We start from the raw sequence: 25,384 nt of genomic DNA, 5'->3' as shown, positions 1-25,384 counted from the left end.
CAGTATTAAACTCTACTATAATGATCGATGGCTGATGGGTTCGGCCAACAGCCTAATGTGTATGGGGCCACCCAAGAGAGGACTGTAAGGATCCGGCATGTTCGATTTAGGACTGCCTATCCTTTTTTTCTCTCGGAGAAAAGCCGCCACCAGAGATGTCTGACAGCGGCTCTCTAATAGAGAACACAGGAGCACTCGGCAGAGTGAGTGCTCCCGCGTATGGAGAGTTCGGCTGACCGCCAATTAAAGTGTATGGGGGCTGTACACGCATCTGATTCATCCTATAAAAGGACTGAATGTGATCGATGATCGTAGAGTTTATAGTTCCATGTATCATGGAAACCAAATTATTTTTGGTTCCCCTCTGAGTTTGGGAATAAACCCGATCTCCCACATATGCCATTAAAAAGTAATCATAATATTTTGGTAGAGGAGCCACCCAGTTGAGTTTTCTTTTGATCGTAGCCCATGGTTGTAACTCTTAACTCACCTCTCAGATGCGGAAAATGTATCCTGAAATGCATTGTGTGTGCTAACCAAAATACAGAGTTCCTCAATCAATGTATATAGTATGTGCAAAACAAAAAAAAAAGTTTATTTTTTGCAAATCTAGAACTACATACCAGTAATATGGACTCAAACTCATCACTTTCTCATGTTCAACCTGAACCTTAGGAAGTTGATGGTTTGAGCAAGAAATGCTGAATTTATGAGCGGAGCTATATATACTTAATTTTATTGGTATGACTTGAGAGTTTTAGTATTAAAGGGACTCTGTCAGCACAGGATGATTGTTCATACTAAGTCCTGGCGCTCGGTGCTTCATGGCAGGGCCAATCATTTATATACACCTTCCCACCTGCTTGTTTTCCAACTATCTCCTCCCTTCTCTGGCTCTATGAAGTCAGAGCTGTCAATCAAAGAAGAGGGGGTGGAGATAGAGGGAAAACAAGCAGGTGGAAGGTGTATATAAAGGATTGGCCGCCATGAAGCACCGAGCGGCGGGACTTAGCGTGAACAGTCATTCTGTGCTGATAGAGTCCCTTTAATAGAGATAAATAGTTTTAAAGGGAATCTGTCACCAGGCTTTTGCCACCTAATCTGAGGGCAGCATAATATAGGGGCCGAGACCCTGATTCCAGTGATGTGTCACTTACTGGGTTGCTTATTGCAGTTTTGGTAAAATCATAGTTTTATCAGCAGGAGATTATCACTAGAGGACTAGTAAACCTGCACCACCGATGCTGGTTCTTGAGGTAAATATCTATTTTGGAGGGGATTTCTTGCAGAACTCTGGGTATATTCATAAGGGGTTGTCTAGTAGTGTGCAGCCCCTTTTAATCACTGTTTATACAGCCAATTTGCCTATACAGGTTTTAATACCTTATACCCGTGTGGCTCCCATAAAGGGAAATAGGCTGAGGTCACAGTGTGGTTCCTTATCAGTCCTTGCTTAGTGTTTCATTGTCCGTAGAGGTCTTTTGGAAATAAAAGACACCACCAATCTTGTGCGGTCCCTGGTTGTAAATTCCAGTACCACATCATAATAATAATCTTTATTTTTATATAGCGCCAACATATTTCGCAGAGCTTTACAGATATTATCATCGCTGTCCCCACCCCATTGGGGCTCACAATCTACATTCCCTATCAGTATGTCTTTGGACTGTGGGAGGAAACTGGAGAACCCGGAGGAAACCCACATAAACACGGGGAGAACATACAGACTCCTTGTAGCTGTTGTCTTTAGTGAGATTTGAACCCAGGACCCCAGCGCTGCAAAGCAACAGTGCTAACCACTGAGCCACCGTACTGCCCTAATCATAGGACTTGGATTTCCGGTAAATGAAAAGTACTCATAAAACTTTGTAAAAAAAACAAACAAACAAAGAAACTCGAATCTGAGCTAACATACATTAAAAATCATACCATAGTATGATCATACCTCATTCCATAGTGCAAAGCTTAGGAAATAGACGGTGCTTTACGTGCAATATCACCCGTGGATTTATGCAGAGAATGCTGCGCTGCTGAACTTATTTTATTTAGTTGTGCGGAAAGGAACAACCCTAGTGAACTCTTTTTGAGGATTTTGTCTTTTATGGGACTTCAGGCCGCTGAGCTGTCCCTTCTGCCTTGTCTGGGTTTGATGAAGAATAATATAATGCAGGGTAGGAAAGCTGTGTCCTACTTGGCACTGTCTACACGGCTTGAAGGATGCAGCTTTAAAGGGAACCTATCACCAGCTTTTTTTCCCCTACCTCATGATGTAGGGACAGAGACCCTGATTCCAGTGATGTGTCTCTTTCTAGGCTTGTAGTTTTGATAAAATCCCTGTTTTATCTGCTGCAGATCTAGTAGTTCTCCGAATGCTGAACTGTGTATAACCCCGCCCACACCACTGATTGGCAGCTTTCTGCGAACACTGTGCATAGGCAGTAAGCTGCCAGTCAGTAGTGTGGGCAGGATTATATAGACATCATGAACATGGAGGACTACATGGCAGGCGGTGTACTAGTCCTCTAATGATTATCTCCTGCTGATAAAACAGTGATTTTATCAAAACTACAGCAAGCAGCCCAGTAAGTGATACATCGCTGGATTCAGGGTCTCTGTCTCTACATTATACTGCTCTCAGATTAGGTGGCAAAAACCTGGCGACAGACTCCCTCTAATTACATAGTTAGAGGCACAGATTGAAGGTATATAGGACGGAGTAATAAATGGTGTAAAACATTGATAAAATTGGAATTAACATTTATTATTACAATGAAATGCTGCATTTTGAAATATGTCCCCAGAAAATTAATATCTAGTGATGCAATCCCAGCTTTTTCGCATGTCTTCGTGCACTCTAAGTCACTAATCGTAATCACTGAAAACACTGCTACAAGCTAAAAGGACGAAAATAAATGTGCTGAACGCTATAAATAAAAAGTCACAAAGGCAAAGGGTTAAAAGTGTCACGAAAGGGCCGATGATAGTCGTGTAACAGCGCCACCTGGAGGCAGCAGAAGCCGCACTCCTGAGCTGTCACTTATCTATACTCCAGATCTGCTGCTTACAAGCTGAGCCATTTTATATGGTAATAATAGAAAACACCGTGATATACAATGCTCGGGATTTACAAAAGAGATAGCAAAAAGATATATGGACAAAATAAAAGGGGAGCATTAAAATTCTTTCCCTGAACCTAAATTTGCATAATGACAACTATATTTACAGGCTTAGTACATAATCCTTTGTAGAGCAGCCAAAATTATTTATCTGAAATTCTCTAATAGGGAACATATGTGGCAAATATGCCCACGTTTTATATTTATATAATGCATTTAAAAAGGAAAAAAAACTGAGTTCACCACTAGAAATGCAGGAGGCTTGTATAGGTCCATTGCATAGTGCCTGGATTTAACACCTTAGAGCGGACATGCAGAAACTGCACGGGAACAATTTGGGGGGGTGGTGGGGGATTCAAAAATATTTTAAGAACTGAAAGAAAAGATCCTATTAAGTGTTTCCAATAAAAAATAGTTTATGTATTCTGTAACATAAAAAAAAAATAGTTTATGCATTCTGTAAGATAAAAACTTTGAGGGGAAATACCATAGTTTGTTATAATTACAAAATTAAAATTTTGGAAAGAAATATAGTGGCAGTAGAAAAAAGAAAACTTTTAGATTACATTTTTGGAAATAAATAAGTTCTATAATTTAAAAAAAAAATTATATATATATATATATATATATATATATATATATATATGGAAAATGGGTTAAAAAAAATAAATTATTGAATTATATTGCAGCCACTATCGATTATTTTATTAAAATCTACTCTATACTGATTTTTACTTTCCACTTTCTCCAAATCTTTCTCCTAACTCCCACCTTAAGTAAGCTTGGAGCAGGGGCTCACAAAGCAGTGTGCAATTCTCCCCCAACACTATATCCTATGTGAGATGTCGGCCCTGTTATTAGTGCGCCTCCAGCACATGAATGTGACAGCTCCAGCTGCTGGGTTCTGCTGTATTCCTTACCAGGTGATCCTGAACGGAAAACACTGTCGTAAAAAAGAAAAAGTTGCACATAAATGAAGAATCCTATGCGGCAGTGATGCCACGGAGCAGGACGGGGGGCGTCACTTTTAACATAGGGAATATTAGGAAGTTCAAGAGCAACACAAAATCTAATAATTCAGCCTGACGTCTATTAATGATGGCCCTCCAGTGATATTTTGTGCTATAAATGCAGCAAGAAACTTTATATAAAAATACATCAGCACAAAAAGATACGTGTATGGCTAAAGCATGTATTATATAGCAACAGGTCATTGTTAGTAATATATGTCCAATTCACTGCCAGATACAATACAAAAGCCATTCAGAAAGGAAATATTAAAAAACAGTATAAAAAAATAAAAAGTACAGTTATAATGAATATATGAATATATATACACATGTATATATACACACACACATATATATATATATATATATATATATATATATATTACACACACAAATCAAAGAATACAGAAGCACAATATGTGCTAAGATGTATGCAAACATTGAATAGTTGAAATTTAAACTGCATTTCTGTTATATAGAATGTACTTATTAAATAGAGATACTTAGGGAAGAAATTGGGCACTTTATATGTGTATAGACATATATATACAGTACAGACCAAAAGTTTGGACACAACTTCTCATTTAAAGATTTTTCTGTATTTTCATGACTATGAAGATTGTACATTCACACTGAAGGCATCAAAACTATGAATTAACACATGTGGAATTATATACTTAACAAAAAAGTGTGAAACAACTGAAAATATGTCTTATATTCTAGGTTCTTCAAAGTAGCCACCTTTTGCTTTGATGACTGCTTAGCACACTCTTGGCATTCTCTTGATGAGCTTCAAGAGGTAGTCACCGGAAATGGTCTTCCAACAATCTTGAAGGAGCTCCCAGAGATGCTTAGCACTTGTTGGCCCTTTTGCCTTCACTCTGCGGTCCAGCTCACCCCAAACCATCTCGATTGGGTTCAGGTCTGGTGACTGTGGAGGCCAGGTCATCTGGCGTAGCACCCCATCACTCTCCTCCTTGGTCAAATAGCCCTTACACAGCCTGGAGGTGTGTTTGGGGTCATTGTCCTGTTGAAAATTAAATGATGGTCCAACTAAACGCAAACCGGATGGAATAGCATGCCGCTGCAAGATGCTGTGGTAGCCATGCTGGTTCAGTATGCCTTCAATTTTGAATAAATCCCCAACAGTGTCACCAGCAAAGCACCCCCACACCATCACACCTCCTCCTCCATGCTTCACGGTGGGAACCAGGCATGTAGAGTCCATCCGTTCACCTTTTCTGCGTCGCACAAAGACACGGTGGTTGGAACCAAAGATCTCAAATTTGGACTCATCAGACCAAAGCACAGATTTCCACTGGTCTAATGTCCATTCCTTGTGTTCTTTAGCCCAAACAAGTCTCTTCTGCTTGTTGCCTGTCCTTAGCAGTGGTTTCCTAGCAGCTATTTTACCATGAAGGCCTGCTGCACAAAGTCTCCTCTTAACAGTTGTTGAAGAGATGTGTCTGCTGCTAGAACTCAGTCTGGCATTGACCTGGTCTCTAATCTGAGCTGCTGTTAACCTGCGATTTCTGAGACTGGTGACTCGGATAAAATTATTCTCAGAAGCAGAGGTGACTCTTGGTCTTCCTTTCCTGGGGCGGTCCTCATGTGAGTCAGTTTCTTTGTAGCGCTTGATGTTTTTTGCAACTGCACTTGGGGACACTTTCAAAGTTTTCCCAATTTTTCGGACTGACTGACCTTCATTTCTTAAAGTAATGATGGCCACTCGTTTTTCTTTACTTAGCTGCTTTTTTCTTGCCATAATACAAATTCTAACAGTCTATTCAGTAGGACTATTAGCTGTGTATCCACCTGACTTCTGCACAACACAACTGATGGTCCCAACCACATTTATAAGGCAAGAAATCCCACTTATTAAACCTGACCGGGCACACCTGTGAAGTGAAAACCATTTCCGGTGACTACCTCTTGTAGCTCATCAAGAGAATGCCAAGAGTGTGCAAAGCAGTCATCAAAGCAAAAGGTGGCTACTTTGAAGAACCTAGAATATAAGACATATTTTCAGTTGTTTCACACTTTTTTGTTAAGTATATAATTCCACATGTGTTAATTCATAGTTTTGATGCCTTCAGTGTGAATGTACAATTTTCATAGTCATGAAAATACTGAAAAATCTTTAAATGAGGTGTGTCCAAACTTTTGGTCTGTACTGTACACACATACAATATACCGTATACATACACACAATATACCACATACACATACATATACATACACACGTCATATATGTGTGTGTGTGTGTATATATATATATATATATATATATATATATATATATACACACACACACGTATATTACACACACACACACACATATATATATACACATACACACACATACCCAGTATATTATATATATTATAAATCAGTATATACTTGCAGAGATATACAACAAGTGAATGTAAATCTACCCAGTATTTTGTATTTTACTAAACTAATCATAGAAAGAGAGAATTCAGTTTGGTTGGTGCTGTAAAAGATATAAGTAGCATCTAACATTAAAAATACCACAAAATAAAAAAAAAAAACACTTAAATATAATGAAAGAAACCTACATGGCTACAGGCAATATAATTTAAGATGTTGAAGGGGGGATTCGGATTTCTTCGACAGATGCAGTGGGACACAGAGCTGCAGTCAGGGCAGGAGACGGAAACACAACCCTCTAATTAACTACCAATTTGACAGTTCCAGCCCCGTACACTTCATTACAAGGGATGATTGACATTCTCTATTGCTCCTGAATTCACAGAAAAACGCTGCGCTCTAAAGGCAACATTTGTGCAGTTTGCTAAACATAAATGCTATTAACAAAACAAAAAAATAAAAAAAACTTCCATGTTGCCGGCCCTGGAGGAGAGTGACATCAGATATCAGGCTTCTGTGCCACCAGAGGTTTCAATTCATCCATAAAATAAATGTAAAATGATAGCAAAAGAGAAAATGTCTTATTACTAATGAACTGGAAGCCAAATTTTATGCAAGATCTCGAAATAAACAAAAAAATATTAACTAAATCTCTCCCAGAAGTTTGTTTCAATTTGAGACAAAAACCTGGTGGCCATGACTTTTTGTGGTAGCTTGCAGGTCGCAATGAGACCCCAATCACTTACACTGTGCTGCAATGCAGCAGCGGCACAGAGTGATCTTGGGCCGGCAAAGTCATCCTGCAGTCTTATCCCAGTCCTGCCTTATCTCCTCCTCCTATGAATATTGCTTCGCCTACTATAGCACTGGAGGGGACTTCCTAGCCTTTAAAGGGGACCTATCAGCAAGTTTTTAGACCCCAAACTAAAGACATCCATGTAAAATCCCTCTAATGTTGATCACGTCCATTCCTTTGGTTTATAAGTCCGTGCCTCCGTTTTGTAGAAACCATTGGTAAATTTTCATGCCTACAAGCCACTGGTACCGGGGCTTTGGCCTTATACTTGCAGCTCTCCAAGCTCTCATCCTCTTTCTCCACCCGCCGCCGCCCTCCAGTCAGTGATTGACAGGTCACTCTTCTCTACAACCTGTTCACACACTCAAAATCTTGGGCAGGGGAGGAAGCAAAAAGAGTATAAAGACAGGACAGCTGATTCTTTTTGTGAGATAAAGCATTTCCCTGTCGGTTTTAAGCAATGTTTTACCTGACCGAAAGAATCAGCTGTGTTCCCCTGCTGTCCTGTCTGTATACTCTCTTGCTTCCCCCCTGCCCAGGAGCTGTGGTATGATCAGACCACGTTCCTGTACGGTCAGACACAGCAGGGGCACATTTATAAGATTATCTCAGCACAGGAACATTATTTTAAATCACATCCAATTGTGGATCTTATTTTTATTCTAAGATCTAGTGAATAAAATGAACTTTTGTTCGTGGGAAAACCCCTTTAAAAATGTAAGCGACCACTATCCTTCATCGCAGTAGGGTTAAAATATCACATCCACCCAGGCATTAGAGGACACTAGGAACAGATTGGTGTCTCTACCTAGATCTTCCAACTCCTCCCATACTGGCGGGTGGTAGAAGATGATTAGATCTAGATCTGACTTTGAAGTGGGTCTTCACAAGCTCCCAAGAATTTGTGCAATGCTTATTTTATTTCTGAAAAGGCAAGGGAACGTGGCAGACGTAAATCACCGTGCTGATATACGGAATTAAATATCGTGTATTATATACAGATGCATGAAGGAGGTAATGGAAACAGACATCAATGGCTTTTGGGCTTGTATCAGAATATAGGACAATACTTTTTTGGAGCCATCAGGTTGTAAGTTTTAATTAAAAAAATACAAAAAAATAATAATAAAAAAAAATAAAGTTGCAACTTGATTGGTTAGTATGGGAAAATGCATCAGTTTTTATAAATATTCTTCCATTCTAAACTGTATGCATACAGTGTATTTGTCCTATCTATATGCAACCTACACTAAAAGAAGAAGTGATTATTCATTTTTTGGAATGACGCCATATATCAGAGGGGCGATTCTGCGCTCTATGCCTGTGCAATGGAATTCCAGTGTTAACGCGTCTGACCAAGTGCAGGCAATGGCCGTTTCCCATCGTGCAATGCTCCCGGGCTCATAAACAGATCTGAAATACTTCCTCAATCATGTTTTACGAGCAGAGATGCGCAGGGGGAGCTGAATGGCTAGCTGGAGGGAAAAATAGCAACAGCAGGTGGCCAAAACTGTGCCGAAAATGGTTACGCACATCACTCAACTGCACGGGCTTTGATCTTTCAACTACAATTACACAAACGTCCAGATTAAAAAAAAAAAATGTTTTAAATTGGAAAAAGTAATTGAACACACGCGGAAAACAGCGCACAAACACACTGAGGCACTACTGATACTAACGTAAGGGTTTGCTCCAGAGGCAATAGGCTTATAGACAATGCAAAAATTATTAGTGACTAGGAATGAAACGAGAAGACTGGAGACCGGTAATGGCAGGCTGGCGTCTCCACCGTCTGTCCATAAAGGCCTGGGGACGAGGATTTATCACGCAGTTAGGGTTATATAGAGCTCTCCTACACTAACCCAGGAGTAAGCGGCGTTTTTCTAGGCTGCGTTCAAAAATTATTTTTTTTGCAAGAATTTCATTACAGGACATTGATCTGACGAGGGCCGTTTCCGCAGCAGGTGATTTTTCCAAAAAACCCAAATCCGATATATGCACAGAAATTTGTGCAACAGCTCAGCCACATGTAAAGAGTGGGATCGGAGCTACTTTTATGCATTCACGGATCGCAGCATAAAAAGTTCAAAAATGTTTGAAAAGTGCTGCTGTCTGAACATACGGTGCGCCCTATAGACTGAAAAATACAGCATCTTAGTTCAGACTGAATATAAATGATTTCAATAATTTTGTAAGTTTGAAGAAAAAAAAAAAAAAAAATAGATATATATATATATATATATCCATCTCACTGGGGCTTGTCAGATTTATCATAACGGTTCATCATGTTTGATAGATCTCCCATGTTTTATGGGTGTGTTCACAAGGAGTTTATTGACGTGAATTTTTCTGGCTGAAAAATAAACGTAAAAAAAAAAGCACCTAAAAAAAACCTAATGTTTTTTTGGCATGTTTTATAATACTTTTGTCGCAAATGGAGTGCATTTTTCTGCTTCTGTTAAATCAGAGGTCAAATTTGGAACATTTTTCAAGCAGTAACGCCTTCACATTGCTTCTTTTTCAGTGTGGATAAAACACCACTGTGTGCACTATGTTTCAGCTTAATTAAAGAGTATTCAATACGGGGTTTTTTTTTCATGTGGATTTCCATCACCTATTTGTTGGCTTATTGTGTGCTTAAAATTTACACCAACCTGTTGGCGCATTTTTTTGGTGTATGGAGTCACTGGTTAGGCCATGCACTTTACTACCAAAACCAGTGCGGATCTAAACACGTGTGAACGCCGTCTAAAGCTATGTTCTTATGTTCACAAGTAGCTTTTTTTTTTTTTAAAAAAAAAAACAAAAAAACTTTTTTTCTGAATTTTTCTGCATTATAAACTTAGATTATAGCCAGAAAACAGCAGTGGAAATTCTGCATATTTATGGTGTGTTATGAACTCAATGGGAAAAAAAAAAGCAGTAAAAATGCAAAGAGAATTGTCATGCTGCATTTCTTTCCCAAGATGCATCTTAAGTCAAAAACCGCAAGGAAAAAAAAAAAACGCAGCTTGTGAATGATATTTTAGAAATCCTGTTCATTTTGCCATTTCTGTAAAATGCTGCCTTTTTTATCCCACACACAAAAAATGCAACGTGTGAACAAGCCCTTAGTCTACGAGAGCTGCTCATAATAAAGGGGTATTCCAAAGCGAACAGCCACTCTAACTTTAGTGCCTCATATAGGCTTGGAGTGGTCACTGAGGGCTGTCCACCCAGTGCCATTGTGGTTCTGTAGGGCAGGGTTCCCCAACTCCAGTCCTCAAGGCCCACCAACAGGTCATGTTTTCAGGATTTCCTTAGTATTGCACAGGTGATGGGATTGTTGCCTGTGCAGGTGATGGGATTATCACCTGTGTAATACTAAGGAAATCCTGAAAACATGACCTGTTGGTGGGCCTTGAGGACTGGAGTTGGGGAACCCTGCTGTAGGGGATCCAGTATCACTGGGCTGTATATCACACAGCTCTCCCTAATTATTTATTAGACGGGGGCCATGTGATATTCATTATTGTTTTGGCTTTCCATATCTAAATGTTTATTTTGCAGTTTAGAGCGCTCGTGCTCTTTGATAATTTTTTCTCCCAGCAGAATTGAAACCATGTGCATATAACTCGAGTTAACGAATTACAGCGAGATGGAAACTGAAACGGGTCTCGACACAATTCTGATATTTAGACGAAGATTGGCCTTGATTTCGGTAATTAAGTGCTGAAGTGGAAAGGAGGTTCGAAGAAATTTTATAGGAATCTTATGGTCTTTTAATGATTGTTGTCCCTTTATCAATTGTAGATATTTTTGTGAAGACAGCTTACAAAATAAAACAAAAAGTCAACTTGTCCCTTAGGCTGGATTCACGTTTGCATTGAAGCCTTCCAATATAATGACACCCTAAAGAAAACCTGACGACCCAATATAGTCGTTGAGGTCCATTATGTAAAGGATCCGTCCCGCCAATTGGGCTACAGCTGTTTCGCATCTAATTATGCTTCATCCGGCCTTCGCATAATAATCATAAGTTTCGCCCATACTTTTCACAGATTCGTGGCAAATACAGGTAACAAACATGAATTTATTTTTTTTTATGCTTTACCGAACTAAATTGCAAGTGATTTTGTTGCAAAGCTCATATCAAAACCCAACCATGGTCTTGTCGTACCTCCACTTAAAAACCTAAAAGTGTGGTCTCATTGCGTGTTTTCAGGAGTGCACTGCTTCTCTGCCACCCAGTTTGCTGGGGGACGGTTTTCTTCTAATGATTGACATAACGAACCCGCAGCAGGGTCTGAACTGTGCCCTCCCACATGCCGCAAGCCCCTGCAGCATCCGTGGGTGCAGGAGGACTGGAGCCATTCAACTAGCTTCAGAGTAGCGCTCGCATGCTCTATAGCAAACAGCTTGTAAGCACTGCGCTCCTTGCCTAGGATATGCTGCAGAGGTGACCGGAAACCTAGGCATAGAGCAGTACACTATAGAATGAAAAATCTTGACAATAGGGAGATTTTAGGTTTTTTCAACTAGGTAAATTGCAAAGTTGCCTGTTTTTACAAGTATTTTGAAATTTTACCCATTTATAATGATGAGACAAACCCCTTTAAAACAAATTATAATCAATGACGGTTGAGCAAAATTTTCCACTTCCCATCTGCTTGGGAAGACAGAAGGAAGCGGAGATCCGGGGGGCTGCTAGCAAGGAGCTTGAATGGAAATAGGTTGAATTCCGTGATTGTGATGTCATTTTGTGCAACATTTTGTCTTTTTTTTTTTTTTTTTTTACATCTGCAAATTTTTTCCTTTGACGGTAGAAATACTGTAGAAGATTATGGCTTAATAATCATCATATTATCAATGTTACATAAAGCCGAATGCTGCACGGCGTTTCACTCTGCTCGCTGCGCTCGTTGCCCTGGTTATCAGCCGGTGGATTAGACTTTGTTGGGAGCCATTTGTCAATAGATTTATGACAGACATGAAGTTCTCTGAATAGGACGCAGCGATCCAGGACGTAATAGCAGCTCCACAAACAGCTGGAGACTGTTTTCTTTTCTTTGTATACTTGTTAGCAGGTAATCGTTACGGGAACCCTAGATCTTTATAGGTCTAGTAACACTATGCGTTCTGCAATATGACCTTCATCAGGAGCTCATGCTAACAAACTGCCTATACCGGAATAATTGTGACAACCGCTCGGCTGGGTGTAAAATATTAAAGGGGTTCCAGTGGGGAAAAAAAACATAGTTACAGTATCTCCCCCTAATCTTTTCCGACTCCAGCTCTGATGGTCTCCGCTAGACCAGGTGTGATGTCATCATGACCACCAGGGACCAGACCGCTGCAGCCAATTATTGACTGCAGGGTGTCTTCCCACTAATTACTTAGAAAATAGAAAGCAGAATCGCTTCAAAGAGGTTTCCTGGATTTGGAAATACACCTGGCCTCTAGCTGCGGTTTGTTTTTAAAAATAAACAAACCATGCTTCACTCACCCTCCCCAGGTCCAGGATCGAGTCTCCACTGCTCCCAGTGTTTATTATTGTCTGCGGGGCTGATGTCACATTGACAGCACTGAAGATAATGAATATACTCAGCGGTCCTACAAGAGATGACAGCATGAGTCGCTGAGCTCACTGATTATAATTTTCTGCAGTGCTGACGTCATGATGAAAGCACTGCAGCTAATCAGTGAGCTCAGCAGCTCTATACAAGATGATGGCACAAGTCGCTGAGCTCACTGATCGTAATTTTCTGCAGTGCTGACGTCATGATGACAGCGCTGCAGCCAATCAGTGAGCTCAGCGACTCGTGCCGTCATCTTGTGCAGAGCCGCTGAGCTCACCGATTGGCTGCAGCACTGTCAACATGAAGTCAGCACTGCAGAAAATCACAATCAGTAAGCTCGGCGACTTGTGCCGTCATCTTGTGTAGAGCCGCTGAGTTCACCGATTGACTGCAGCGCTGTCAACATGAAGTCAGCACTGCAGAAAATTACAATCGGTGAGCTCAACGACTTGTGCCGTCATCTCTTGTAGAGCCGCTGAGCTCACTGATTGGCTGCAGCGCTGTCATCATGATGTCAGCACTGCAGAAAATTACAAAAACTGGAAGCACCAGCGGACACTCAGCAATGGACCTGGGGATAGTGAGTAAAGCGCAGTTAGTTTTTTTTTACTTAAATACAGTGCAGGCAGAGAAAGAAAAATTTTTCAAAACCAGAAAACTCCTTTAAGGGCATAAATAATAAATACAAACTATACTGACAGTAACACTTTAAGCCAGTGTTTCTTGGCAGCACGTGTAAACAGGGATGTGCTGCTGACAATAATGAAGCTGCATGAAACGAGCGATTGCGTTAACCATTGTCTGGTCAGATGCAGCGCCGATAATTGTACTGGTAAACGGAGCTGAACGAATGACGATCGACTTGCTACATCCTCGATCGGAGTTTAGTTCCGGCACCAAATCTGCGTGGGTGTAAACAGATGCTAATGCTGCATTTCTGGCATCCATAAAGTGACAGGAGAGTTTCCTACATTCTGTTAGGATTAGGAATCGAGCCAATTGCCATAAATTAAGTCTTTTTTTTTTTTGCAGAATTCCAGGATGAGGGTCCATCATTCTTGCAAAATGTTGGGAGGAAGGGACACTGTGCATTATGGGGTACCAGATGAAGACCCCATTCATGGAGGTGAACTCTCCCGTACTGCGTATACCCATAAACAGACATTACAGCAATATCCAGCTATGCCAATGCTGACCCAGATTTTTGTCCTTTTTACAATCCCGGTAACTGTTTTATGTGAGTATGTAAAATGCACATTGCAGATAACCTGTACTTATACACACTCGCATAACTAGGCAGGGACATTTCCCTTTTCATCTTGAGCGCTGCAGTGCCAATAAGATCTAACGGGGCTGAATGGATTCAATAGAAATCATTAGTCCTGCTGGCCTGTCTGCACAGATAATTACACTTTTGGCTACAAACATACAGTTTTATTTGCTGCAGGGAATTTGACATTTGTAGCCAAACGACTACATAAAAACAGCACCGGTTTAACTCTCCAAGTGCAAGATCGTCCCTAATAATACCTAGACCATTACTCTTCAGAACTGCGACCCGTGAGGTGGGATGGTGGTCGGGGGGCCCCTTATTCTGGGAATAGCTGCACCAATTAATTGGAGACTGTTGGAAACAGTCAATATGCTTGTTGTCAGATACTAGAACTAGTTAGTTTTACTTCTAGTAGGTGACTGTGCAGTGACCGAAGACTACAGCGCAAATTACCAGACCAAGACTTGTGCGGCCGTTGAACCACAAAAGAATGCTGGAGGATTTCAGCTCTAAAGATTACTGAGATGTAAACGCAGCTCTGGAGCATAATACAGGAAAAAATTACATAATGAAAGGGGTTGCACAATAAAAACAAGCCATCATTTATCCACAGGATAGGGGCGAACTTGCCGATTGGTGGGGGTCTGACTGCCGGGACCAGGCCTGCATTAATTGACAGAAAGGAGATTTTTTACCCCTATAACAAAAAGTGTTGGGGGAGTTGGGACACCCGACTGCCACTCAATTCATTCTCTACGGGGCTGCCATAAAAAGCTGAGCGCAGCCCCCTAGGGAATGAATGGCGCGGTGGCCGAGCATGAAGACTGTCGCTATTCTAGCGGGAATAACAGTGCCCCGTTCTTCCAGCAGTCGGACCCCTACCGATCAATAACTTATCACCTATCCTATGGTTAGGTGACAAGAATTACCAAATACAATATATGGTAACCAATGGTTGATGACTTGAGCTCTGTTTTTCTTTTGTTTTTCTAAGAAAAAGGGGGAGTAGATTTCAGTGAAGAAAAAAGAAAGCTTAAAGGGGTTGTCCACGTCTCAGTTAGTATATTCCACTATTAGGGATGAGCGAACCTGTGGAAGTTCAGATTCTGGTATCCGATCGAACTTTAGTCCAAAGTTAGGTTCGGGTACCAGAACTTCAACCCCATTGAAAACACTGGGTACAAGTATCCTTGAGCTAGGAAAAAAATCTCTGAACTCTTTCCGGAACTTCAAACATTAAAACGGACTTCCAGAAGGAGAAGTAGGTGTTCGGAGTTTAGCATCAGACACTAAGTGTCCAGTACGAACCCCAAACTTTTAAAGTTCGGGTTCGCTCATCTCTATCCACTATGTAAAATAAAGCCAGCCTGTACTCCCCTCCAGTGTCATGCCAGCACTGTTGGTGTTGGGTCTCCCAAGACGTTATTTTGTCACGTGAGTCCTGCAGCCTATCAGCGACGTCATTCTTTTAAGTAACTGACATCCGGGAGAAGTGAGAACTGCTGCTGCTCTCTGACTTCAGGATGTCCGTTACGTCTGAAGGAAAGGACAGTGAAGCCGCTAATTAGCGGCCACTGATTGTCTGCAGGGCTCACGTGACCCAACATCACGAGAGCCCAGACGCCGATATCGCTGGAACGGCTCCGGCTCCAGAGGTAAGTACAGGCTGTTTTTACTTTACACTGGGTAATATGATAATTGTGAAGAGTAGCCCGAGTAGTGGACAACCCCTTTAAACTAGAAACTATTGGAAATTCTCTCATAGTCTCATACACTAACATCAATAGGGGAAAACTGTGGACACAACACATTTCTCTTACAGTGACCACTGTTGGTAAAATGTGCCGCCACTGCACGGTGTCCATTAAAATACAAGAGCATCCACATAAAGCAAGATCCTCATTGAGTCCTCCAAAGGCCCTCTGATCTGACTTTAGGCTGAATGAGTATTCTTTAACGGACAGCACACGGATGACATCTATGTGCCCACCACTACAGCACCGCTCTATTTCAATTCATATACACTGTGTGCAGAATTATTAGGCAAATGAGTATTTTGATCACTTTGATACTTTTTATACATGTTGTCCTACTCCAAGCTGCATAGGCTTGAGAGCCAACTACCAATTAAGTAAATCTGGTGAAGTGCATCTCTGTAATGAGGAGGGGTATTGACTAATGACATCAACACCCTATATAAGGTGTGCTTAATTATTAGGCAACTTCCTTTCCTTTGGCAAAATGGGTCAGAAGAGAGATTTGACGGACTCTGAAAAGTCCAAAATTGTGAGATGTCTTGCAGAGGGATGCAGCAGTCTTGAAATTTCCAAAGTTTTGAAGCGTGATCACCGAACAATCAAGCATTTCATGGCAAATAGACAACAGGGTCGCAAGAAGCGTGTTGGCCAAAAAAGGCGCAAAATAACTGCCCATGAATTGAAGAAAATCAAGCGTGAAGCTGCCAAGATGCCATTCTCCACCAGTTTTGCCATATTTCAGAGCTGCAACGTTACTGGAGTATCAAAAAGCACAAGGTGTGCGATACTCAGGGACATGGCCAAGGTAAGGAAGGCTGAAAAACCACCACCTTTGAACAAGAAACTTGTGGGACCTTTTCGGGTTGAGGATGGAGTGAAGCTCAACTCCCAGACCTACTGCCATTCTGGAAGACAACTTCTTCAAGCAGTGGTACAGGAAGAAGTCGGTATCGTTCAAGAAAAACATGATTTTCATGCAGGACAATGCTCCATCACATGCATCCAACTACTCCACAGCATGGCTGGCCAGTAAAGGTCTAAAAGAAGAAAAAATAATGACATGGCCCCCTTGTTCACCTGATCTGAACTCCATAGAGAACCTGTGGTCCATCATAAAATGTGAGATCTACAGGGAGGGAAAACAGTACACCTCTCGGAACAGTGTCTGGGAGGCTGTGGTGGCTGCTGCACGCAATGTTGATCGAAAACAGATCAAGTAACTGACAGAATCTATGGATGGAAGGCTGTTGAGTGTCACCATAAAGAAAGGTGGCTATATTGATCACTCATTTTTTTTGTTTTTGCATGTCAGAAATGTTTATTTCTAAATTTTGTGCACTGATATTGGTTTACCTGGTGAAAATAAACAAGTGAGATGGGATTATATTTGGTTTTTATTAAGTTGCCTAGTAATTCTGCACAGAAATAGTTACCTGCACAAACATATATCCTCCTAAGATAGCCAAATCTAAAAAAAAAACCCACTCCAACTTCCAAAAATATTAAGCTTGGATATTTATGAGTCTTTTGGGTTGATTGAGAACATAGTTGTTGATCAATAATAAAAATAATCCTCTAAAATACAACTTGCATAATAATTCTGCACACAGTGTACATGCCTGTGAATTGGACCAAACTAGGACATGTCTCCAATTTTTTTTTGTAGGATCCAATCCCATCAAGGTATACGAAGACTTGGCACTCGAATGTGATAAATAATGGTGACATTTTATAAGAGGTATTATCCAGACACAACGAAGAGATGTTTCGGTCTACAATTTGACCTTTATCAGTTCGCTGGGTAAGAAAGTAGAGCTTCAATAGCACAATGAAGGTGAGCAGCTGTGTCCACCGCTGTGTAAGGAGAGCGCTCAAACAAAAACAGGCATGGAAAGAGACCCATAAACGATAATGTAAAGTCACCTCATACCTTTCCTCTGAATTCTTTCCTAAATGTGAGTTATGTTTGGTGGCTCTGCGATCCTACTGATTGTGTCTCAATAAGTGGTGAACAGCGGCCATCAGATGCTTCCATCATTGTCACCATTTAACATCTCCCAAATACAGACCCCCTGACAAAGCAGTGAAACGTTGCTGGGAGAGACACACTAATAAGGCAGGTATTTCATCTGTTACCTGCTTGTGAAACCATGTCTCTGTGCTTTACAGAATAATACAGGAATGCTGACAACTCACCACTTGTTTTTCTTGCGGATGTAGTCTTTTTCCGAGAGGTTGACTAGATAGATCATCGGCTTGGAAGTCAGGAATAAGTATTTATTTAGCACTTCAATCTAGAAGAACGAAAAGAGATTTAACTATAAGTGTATATATGTGAAGATATCAAAGATCAGAGAAACTCTAAGATGTGCGAAGAAGCTGCTGGAGTTTATAAATGATCTGACTTGTATATTCCATAATTTTTTACTCCATCATGTATCATCTACTATGGGCCGGTGTCATCCCAGTAGGAGAGGACAAGCCATGGGTATACATCTGTCCTTACCGCTTCTGTATGCGCTTTCTATATGTCATCACTCCTTATCATTAATCTAGAATTACTCACTTTACTTGATCTACCCAGGGTTATATTTGCACTGGTATATACATTTAGTTATACCATAGTCTTCTGTCTATATCAGTAGGGCCTATATTGATGGTGGCCCCTTATTTGCATGATCTCTATATATGTCTTTTACATTACACTGGTAAAGGATATATACAATTTTGATATTGTTTTACTTTTTGTGGATATATGGCCATTTTTCTTCACTACTTTGGTGTCAGGATAAAGGTCTATAATAGTGTGGAACGATGGACCAAATATAGAAACTGATGACCCAAAGAAATAGTTTGATCTAAAGTTATGAGCTCCGACTACAGAAGATGGGTAGATTGTCACCGATGTAAGTTTGGGACATGGCGTGGGGGTGCTATTATAGCCAATCATTTTAGGAGAAAATGTTGGGGATCTTGAAGGATGTCTCACAGACTCCTATCCCACATAGGCAGGTGGTCTACTTTTTGGGCCCTTCAGATGAATCTGTGAGACCCCACCATGACCACAACTTCTGATGGGAAACTTTATTCCTTGTACGTAGAGAAATTGGTGGATGGCAGATAAACATCCATCTCTTACCCTATGGAAGAAAAATCGTTAAATGAAGTCACAGCGTGTGAAAACTAAGGCCCCGCTTCATCAAGACCGGCATTGTTCCCACTAGTCTCGATGACGGGGTGCGCTGGAGTCAGACACGCCTGATTCAATGCCCATTAATGAATCCAGCATATAGGAAAAGTGGCGTGTGCCACGCTAGAAATCTTAAGTCAAGTCAAGATTTTTGGCATAAGGAACTGTCAAGGTAAAATATATATATTATAGAAAATCAATTAGTTTATTTTAATAGATTACCTAATCAGTGTGAATCAATATAGAGATGGTGGAATAATGTATGTGTATGTATGTATGCAAATGTGTATATGCACATGGATTATGTTAATAGTTAATAAATATATAACTAACCGTTTCTATTCTTATTGTAGGCACGACCAACTAAATGATTTCCTGGGAATGACGTATGCATGTGCATGGCTGATAACAGAGAGATTCATGTCGAGTTGGCAAAGATGGCGCTGAGAGACGAACTCACCCCTCCCATCAGAATTCCTAAAGCGTTACTCAGACCAAGAGATACATGGATGAACAAATTACAGTGTGCCAAGTTATCAGAAAAGAGCAATAAATTTTACTAATCCCACCTAGAAGGAGAATACTATATAACCCCATGTCTACGTAATAAAGTATGCCATTTGCGCGGTTCAGTCTCGAAGTGAAGTTTTTCAACCAGATTAGCAGATTTGGTTACTTAGCTTCTCTGCGTGCACTCGGACATCTTTAATTTGGAGAGCAGTTACCTAGTGTTTCTTAAATTGGTGAAACCTCCACAGAACGACACATCTCGTCATCAATTAGACAAGCCGTGGTATCACGTCCTCGTCCCAGCTCCACCAATTTAGGCAAAACTGGTGTGAAAAGGCTAAAAGTCACAACATTTTTGCACAAACTTGAGTTGAACAAAAACTTTGTAACTCTTATCAAAGTGTTTTAAGCTAAGATTTCTGGCCATAGTGTTTTAAAATAAGGGTTGCCAGCTGAAGATCTCTAAGGTTAGGGAGCGTGGCAAGCTTCATCTCTGGCTGCTTATCCTCCTGGGTTCCTCCAGTCTCGTCTGAACTCAAGACAGGGCGCTAGGATGTGGGATTTATGACCTGCACCTGTGTATTCTGCTGTTTAATCACACGTCCTGGATATTGTGACATATAACTGATTAATTGGTATCACTGATGGTGTGTTTATTTGAAAAAGCTGAAAGAAAATGTCTAATATTCTGTTTGTTTTACGAAGCACAGGTTCTCATTTTGTAAGTTTACTTGTGTTTTGTTGTATTTTGTCCTTAAGATGTGAGTTCAATAAACAAAGTTTTAAAAAATAAAACATTATCAGCTCCAATTCCATTGTTATTTCAACAGAGCAAGGAAGATAAGCAGCAACAATGTACCTTTGCCACTTGTCTCTGGGGTAAAAAAAGGGGCATATTTATAACTACTGTCTAATCCTTAGGGCGTAGTCACACTGTCAGTGTTTGGTCAGTATTTTGCATTAGTGTTTGTATGCCAAAACCAGCAGTGGAACTTAGGGAGAAAAACTATAATTATGACACCTGTTTTGTGTTTTGGAGACACTCCTGGTTTAGGCATACAAATACTGATAAAAAATACTGATGTGTGAATAAAGTCTTAGACAGTGCAAATTAAGACTAGACAATCTTAAAGGGAATGTGTAAGCAAGTTTTTGCTAGGTAATCACAGACAGTAGCATGATGTAGGGACGGAGACCCTGATTCCAGCAACGTGCCATTTAGTTTACTGGGTGCAGCAGTTGTGATAGAATCACAGTTTTCTCTGGTGCAGATCTCGAAACGCTGAGCTCTGTATAACTCCGCTTTCTTTGTACACTGTATATTGACATGACGCTGCTTATCAGTGGAGGGGGTGTGGTTGGACCAGGAGGCACCAGACACCTAGTCCTGTAGTGATAATCTCCTGCTGTTAAAACACTGATTGCATTAAAACATAGCCCAGTAAGTGACACATCACTGGAATCAGTGTCTCCATCTTTACACCGTGCTGCTCTCAGATTACATAGCAAAAACCTGCTGACATATTCCATTTAAAACGATCACAGTGACTCAAGCTATTTGATGAATATGATTTATTTAAAACTGTTCAGTCTACGTTTATACCATCTTTAGCTGGCTTGCTTTCTGTCAGAAACTTGCACCAAAAGTCAGTTCTTTTTAGCGCACGATGATACATTTTTGGCCACACCATCTTCAGAAAAACCACTTGTCAGACAAGGCATAGAAAATGTTTAAAACAATAAAAAAACTATTCATTATTGCATTTGCGCCTTTTTTTTATGTCTAGTCTTTGGTATTTTTCATTTGTGCTTTTTTTCGCGCCTTATTCCTTTAATTCTCGCATTTTTCCAAGTCGATTTTATATATGTTGTTTCTTTTATGTTTGTCATTGTGTGTGGGTTTTAGGTTTCCAAATGTTTTCAGCAATTCACAATGGCGACTATTTCAAAAGTGACACAAGTTTTGCACGAATGTACTCCAGTCCTTGATGTGATTTTATGTACATCTGATTTTTTTTGCGCACATTTTGAATCATTTTAGCGAAAAGTGACTTTTTTCCCACAAAAATCAAGAGCTTTTTTTTTTTTTTTGCACAAAATTCATGAACTACGTACATCCTTTTGAAAAATGTGAAAACCATCAACCAATGCAAAAAAAAGAAAAGTGGAAATGACAAATCGGGGCCCATAGCGCAAGTCATGAAAGACAGATTTGTGGTGCAAATTATGAAAGCATTTGGATTCATTTAGCATGATAAAATAAAATAAAAAACCTTTTGGGACCCATGAAGGCAGCACATGGCCGGAAAAGAGTGGTTATCGTAGATATTGCCATTTTCAGGTTTATAATCTACAGTATATATGGGGTTGCATTTGCAGTCTGTTCTCTGCTTTCGAAGATCAGTTCATAGTTGTATTTGACAAAAAATGGAGACCATTAGTAGAGTATGTAGATCGTATGGCGACATTGGCCAACCAATGTCCCAGATCTCTCATCTGTTAGTAAGTACCAATTCCAACATCTGAAAGAGGGCTCCTGTGTATGGAGGAGTCAAGAGTTAAATGCCAGTTAACTAACAGATGTCTAATGTGTACGGGAGCCTACAGGGGTGTACAGAGGACTGGACGAAGGTAGTGGGAAATGTGGCATCACTGGAAAAGTCCTGGTTTAGGGCAGTATTTTTACACAATTTTGCTCATAAAACATAAATAACAAATCCATAGCAAGGGCAACATTGTGAAATCATAGATATCTACGAGTTCCCATTAAATGGTTATTCTCCATCTGTCCTGTAGAGAACAAAGGTTGATCGTGTGCATCTCAGCTCCTTTCAGGACTGGGTTTCAGAGCCATCGATCTTGTAATCCATAGGATAGGGAGACAAATTAATATTTTGGGAATAACCCTTTAAAGGGAATTTTTGCTATGTAATCTGAAGACAGCAGGAGATAGATGCTGAAACACAGGATTCAGGGATGTGTCACTTGCCATTGTGCATGCTGTTGTTTACTAACTGTGAAGGATATATCACTAAGAGATTAACATTGCTGGACTAGTCCACCGCCCCCTCCTGTGATAAGCACCTCACTGTCTATAGACAATGTACACAGAGAGCCTGACGTGGGCGGGGCTAGCTTCCTCAGCTCTGCTTCATTCTAAATCTAAAAGCTCTGATTGTGTCAGAACGGCTGCACCCAGTAAACTAAGTGATACATCGTTGGATTCAGCTTCTCTTTGCCCACATCATGCTGCTCTCAGTTGAGCAAAAACCTGCTGACAGATTCCCTTTAAATCTTGAATTACTTGGAACTGTGATACATTCCACAATATCCACACCTGATGCAAAATAGTAGTAAGATGCATAAAAAATGCTAATAAAGTTCATGAAATATAAATGCAAAAAAAATAAAAAATACAAATAAAAATGTGATTTTCCTCTTCCTAGGGATGCAACCATATCAAATGAAAAGCCAAATTGGTGAAAGGATTAGCCCTATCTGACAAACGAGCTGTGGTGGTGAGCAGTAAACATAATGATGCTATACTTATACCCAATCCACTCCAATATTTATGTAAGCCTTCGATATAGCAGAGCCGACTCTGCCTCAGTGACAGGAGGTGATGTTACCACAATGCTTTTTCGCCCCGAGCATGTGGTGAATGTATATTGTAATTGTACATGCTTTTACTTATGGTAATTGGTATAAATGAATATGTATGATGTGGTGACATCCCATAATAAGTGAAAACCACGACACGATATCAACAATGTTAAGCATAATCACCCCGATCATAGGCCCTTTCAGGCTCAAAAAGCGTTTAACATTGAAACTGCTTCATAAGACAAATTAATAGAACGGAGTCGAATTATCAGATATCAGTAGTAAATCTCCAGGATATCAGATCGCTAACATTTACTATTCTATTTTACCTTTTTTATTGCATGATGGATCTTACTATTATCTTGGCTCAACTTATTCCTCCTGGTTATGTATAATTCGACAACTGGGTGTCACCATTTTTCTTGTCAAAAGGGAACATACCTTCCACATTGAGTCTCTGATCAGGGCAGAGAGAGTGTATAATGACGCAATGTAGGAATAAAGAAGAATGGTAACACCCAGCTATGAGTTTATGCATATATTCCCAGGAGGAACAATAGCGGGATGGCATAATACAAAGTTCTAAAAGAAGAATTGGTATTTTGGTGGGAATGCATGTATTGAAACACAAAAGAAAAGATAGCAGACCAGTCATCTACAAATAATGCTGCTTTCAAGTCATGAATGGGGGAGCCCATGTATTACAACTATGTGCACTAACAAGGTATCTGAGACAGTTTGTCTTAAAGGGGTTGTCCAGTCACCGCCTGTTGTTGATCTATTGGCAGGGTAGGTCATAAATATCAGATCGATGGCGGTCCAGCACCAACCATCCCCACAGATCAGTTGTTATTTGCTCCGGGGGTGGTGCTGCGTGTTCCAAGTGATCAGCCATAAACCTCCTCTTGCTCTCTGTCCTGGCCCTAAGACAACTGGCTGCAGCAGGAGCATCTCCCCCACTGCACTGTCTGCAGAGATGATTAAAACCCATCCCTTGGCCAAATCCCACCCTTCAGTCATTCCTCTGGCTGAAAATGGACAGATCAGCATGAGATTACCCCTGTGTTCCCTACATGATAACGTGTGTCAGAAAAATGCAGAAAAACCTGCAGACTGACAAATATGGGGGCAAGAAAATCCCTGTTTACTTTTATCATTTATTTCCAGGTTTAGCATTTCAACCTTTCCTGACATAGAACGTGCTACATCAGGTGGCTGTGTATGGAATCGAGCTCAGGAGCTGAGCCTGCGCCATACATGGGAGATACTGGCTGTGGCACGCAGCCAGCACCAGCCTCTGACAGCATCCATCAGAGCTATGCTAAGCTCTGATCACTGCTCACTGCTGTTAACCCATTAAATGCATGTCAAACTCTGACATAGCGCCTCCCCATCCTCACATTCACCCATGGATGCAATGTTGGTACTCATGTGAATCTAGGCAGGGGTCTTTGACTTTAGCTATGTACTGCAATACTGTGGTATTTTTAAATTCCCTACGGGCACTGACGAATAAAGTAAAAAAGAATGATTTTAAAAGATATAAAAATTTGACTCTTCCCTCTTTTCTTTGTATTAAAATAAATTAGTAAAAAAATATATATATGGTATCATCATCTAAGTTAAAATGTCTGATTTATCGAAAAATACATTTTCAAAAATCTATATTTTTTTCACCACTCAAAAATGAATAAAAAAAACTTTACAAGTTTGGTATTGTTGTAATTCGAATTATAAAAAATTTATGGGAAAAAAAAAAGCACAAAAAAAAACGTAAAATCGCCTGCCCAGTTATGAAGGGGTTAAAGTCTAAAAAGGTGCTGACATGGTAAAAATATGATTTGTGTGGTCAAATGAGCGCATCTCACAATAATAGCAAACATAAAAGCCATACTAAAAACGGATACAGTACCTCCTTGTCATTCCATTCATGGTAGTAGCGGACATGACTTTTTTCTTCTACGACCCAGGATTTGACTTTACACATTATGTCCTAAGGAAAATTAAGAGAGAAACAGAAAAACAAAATCATTAAAATGAATGACAAGCTGGAATCTCAGCGTGAAACCACAGACACAATCATTTGTCTTAAAAAGTTATTGTTTGGTCAAGTATTTACTCTGCCCATAGAAATGAAAAACAACTACAGATCTTCTGTGGAACAAAAACTTGTAACTTTT

At 40.3% G+C, this 25,384-nt stretch overlaps 1 protein-coding gene across 2 annotated transcripts in view; it reads right to left on the bottom strand.

Moving 5' to 3' along the window:
- OLA1 (Obg like ATPase 1) overlaps positions 1-25,384 on the bottom strand; it is a 287,570-nt gene that overhangs the window by 54,944 nt on the left and 207,242 nt on the right. For both annotated transcript variants that reach the window (XM_073645663.1, XM_073645662.1), the window contains exons 6-7: positions 25,117-25,197; positions 18,098-18,195 (exon numbers count right to left, since the gene is read on the bottom strand). In XM_073645663.1, the coding sequence (XP_073501764.1) occupies positions 18,098-18,195; positions 25,117-25,197 (179 nt within the window). The remainder of the gene's footprint in view (positions 1-18,097; positions 18,196-25,116; positions 25,198-25,384) is intronic.

This window comes from Phyllobates terribilis, unplaced genomic scaffold, assembly GCF_046119375.1.
Source record: "Phyllobates terribilis strain yellow unplaced genomic scaffold, ASM4611937v1 Scaffold_9__5_contigs__length_417890890, whole genome shotgun sequence".
Classification (NCBI taxonomy): domain Eukaryota; kingdom Metazoa; phylum Chordata; class Amphibia; order Anura; family Dendrobatidae; genus Phyllobates; species Phyllobates terribilis.
The sequence above is the reverse complement of the archived record's forward strand: the minus strand, read 5'-3'. Positions and strand labels throughout refer to the sequence as shown.